The 1,775-nt window shown below is 59.4% G+C and overlaps 1 protein-coding gene across 1 annotated transcript; it reads right to left on the bottom strand.

Annotated features, from left to right (window-relative positions):
* Nucleotides 1-205: 205 nt before the first annotated feature.
* Nucleotides 206-1,334, bottom strand: LOC120643043 (E3 ubiquitin-protein ligase EL5-like). Its single transcript, XM_039919578.1, has one exon. The coding sequence runs from the start codon at nucleotides 1,286-1,288 to the stop codon at nucleotides 386-388; it is 903 nt and encodes a 300-aa protein (XP_039775512.1). The 5' UTR covers nucleotides 1,289-1,334; the 3' UTR covers nucleotides 206-385.
* Between the last annotated feature and the right edge of the window lie 441 nt (nucleotides 1,335-1,775).

The raw sequence follows: 1,775 nt of genomic DNA, 5'->3' as shown, positions 1-1,775 counted from the left end.
CCGGGGTTGTTCTGATTGGATCTACGCATTAAGATTTTTGTTATTACAAAAGGCTGCCAGAATTGATTTTTTTTTATCCGAATGCCATGTTGGAAAGGTTTCTATTGTAGCGATGCTAGCATAACTGTTATTACAACTCGCTGAAGGGGATATTGTGGTTCTTTTGTTTGACAGGATATCTAAAAGATTTAAATTTTTCCTGCGATCCAAACACCCAAATTTTTCTATTCATATGTTTTGGAATCCTGATTTCTATTCTTCGCTCCACCCAATTCCCTTTTTTTTCATTCCTCTAGTTTGCAATCCTGTGTCAAAAACAGCCAAACACGTTTCATCATGTAACACACTCGACTAGTCGACGGTGATCCAAGTGCTCATCCATCTCCTACGTAAGATTCCAAATATCCAACGGCGGTGCCGGAGCTTGCGCGGTGCCATCACCTGCAGTGGCTTGGCGGCACGAACTGGAGCTCGCCGCCGCCGCATCATGCCTCCCTCTGTTCCACAGCCTCCTGAGCGAGCTCAGCCTCGCCAGGCCCTGCGCCTTACTCGCCGCCTCACCTTCTCGCGGCGTCGCCGCCACAGCCGGTGCTGCCTCCCGGTCCCGGACCTCGATGACCACCGCCGCCGGTGGTCTGCGGGAAGAGTTCGGGCCGCCGCCGCTGGCGGTCGTCACCGTGTCCTGGGACCCCCAGAACAGGACGTTCGTCGGAAGATTTGTGGGGTAGTTCGCGGGCTCCGGCAGCGCCGGCGGGAGGGCCAGGGACGATGGCGCCGGCGGCAGCTTGTCGACGTCGACGCGGCAGAGCGGGCAGGTGGAGTGGCCGCGCAGCCACAGGTCGACGCACTCGGCGTGGAAGCCGTGCCCGCACCTGGGCAGGAACCTGGCCGCCTCGCCGTCGGCGAGCTCGGCGAGGCACACGGCGCACTCCAGCGCCTCGCCGCCCCGGTCCTTCACCCTGTACACCGTCAACGGCAACGCCCGGAGCAGGGCCGTGTCGACGCCGCCTCGGCTTCGTCCAGCGGCGTCGCCTCCTATGAACGTGCCGCGCCGCTGGGCGCCCGAAGACACCCCGATCGTGACGCCGCCGCCGTCCCGCGCGCCGCCGCGGCGACTGACCGTGAAGTAGTGGTATACGACGAACGCGAAGGCGACGGCGAGGAAGAGGAGGACGGCGGCGGAGAGCACGACGTCGCCGCCCACCGGAGAGGCCGCGCTCCACCACGCGACGGGCGGGTCGCCGCCGCCGCTCGCGTCGACGTCGTCCTCGGGAAACGCCGAAGACATGATGGCCCCTCGCGCCCTGCTGCCGGATCGCCTTCGGTGTGAGCCGCTTCTTGTGGTGTCACGTGGCTGGCTGGCCGCGACCTATTTATGGCGAGTTCGTTGGCGTTCTTGGGGAGGTTTTGGTGAGCTTCGGAGTTGGAGCGGCCGGTTGGAGTTGGTGTGATGGCGTGGGTGGGGGGATCGGTGTGAATTTGAGTTGAGCAGCTTGAGCTCATGGTTTAGCATTTCCGCGACCCCGATCAACGTCGATGACGCATGGAACGGGCTAGAGAGATACGGGAAGAGCATCGACTCAGCAACGCCTAGAAGGTTGGGCACTGGGCTTCTAGTAGTTTCCAAACCAGAGGCAAATGATGAGGCCAAGGGCCTAGAACTAGAAGGTGCTTGGATGGGCCAGAATGGAGCTGAGTGGACAAAGTCATAATAGTATTTCTTTTCCAGCTCGTATTATTATTGTTGATTCGTTCATGAAAATAGCAATGAAACA

This window comes from Panicum virgatum, chromosome 7K (assembly GCF_016808335.1).
Source record: "Panicum virgatum strain AP13 chromosome 7K, P.virgatum_v5, whole genome shotgun sequence".
NCBI lineage: Eukaryota > Viridiplantae > Streptophyta > Magnoliopsida > Poales > Poaceae > Panicum > Panicum virgatum.
This window is presented reverse-complemented; position numbering and strand designations above follow the sequence as displayed.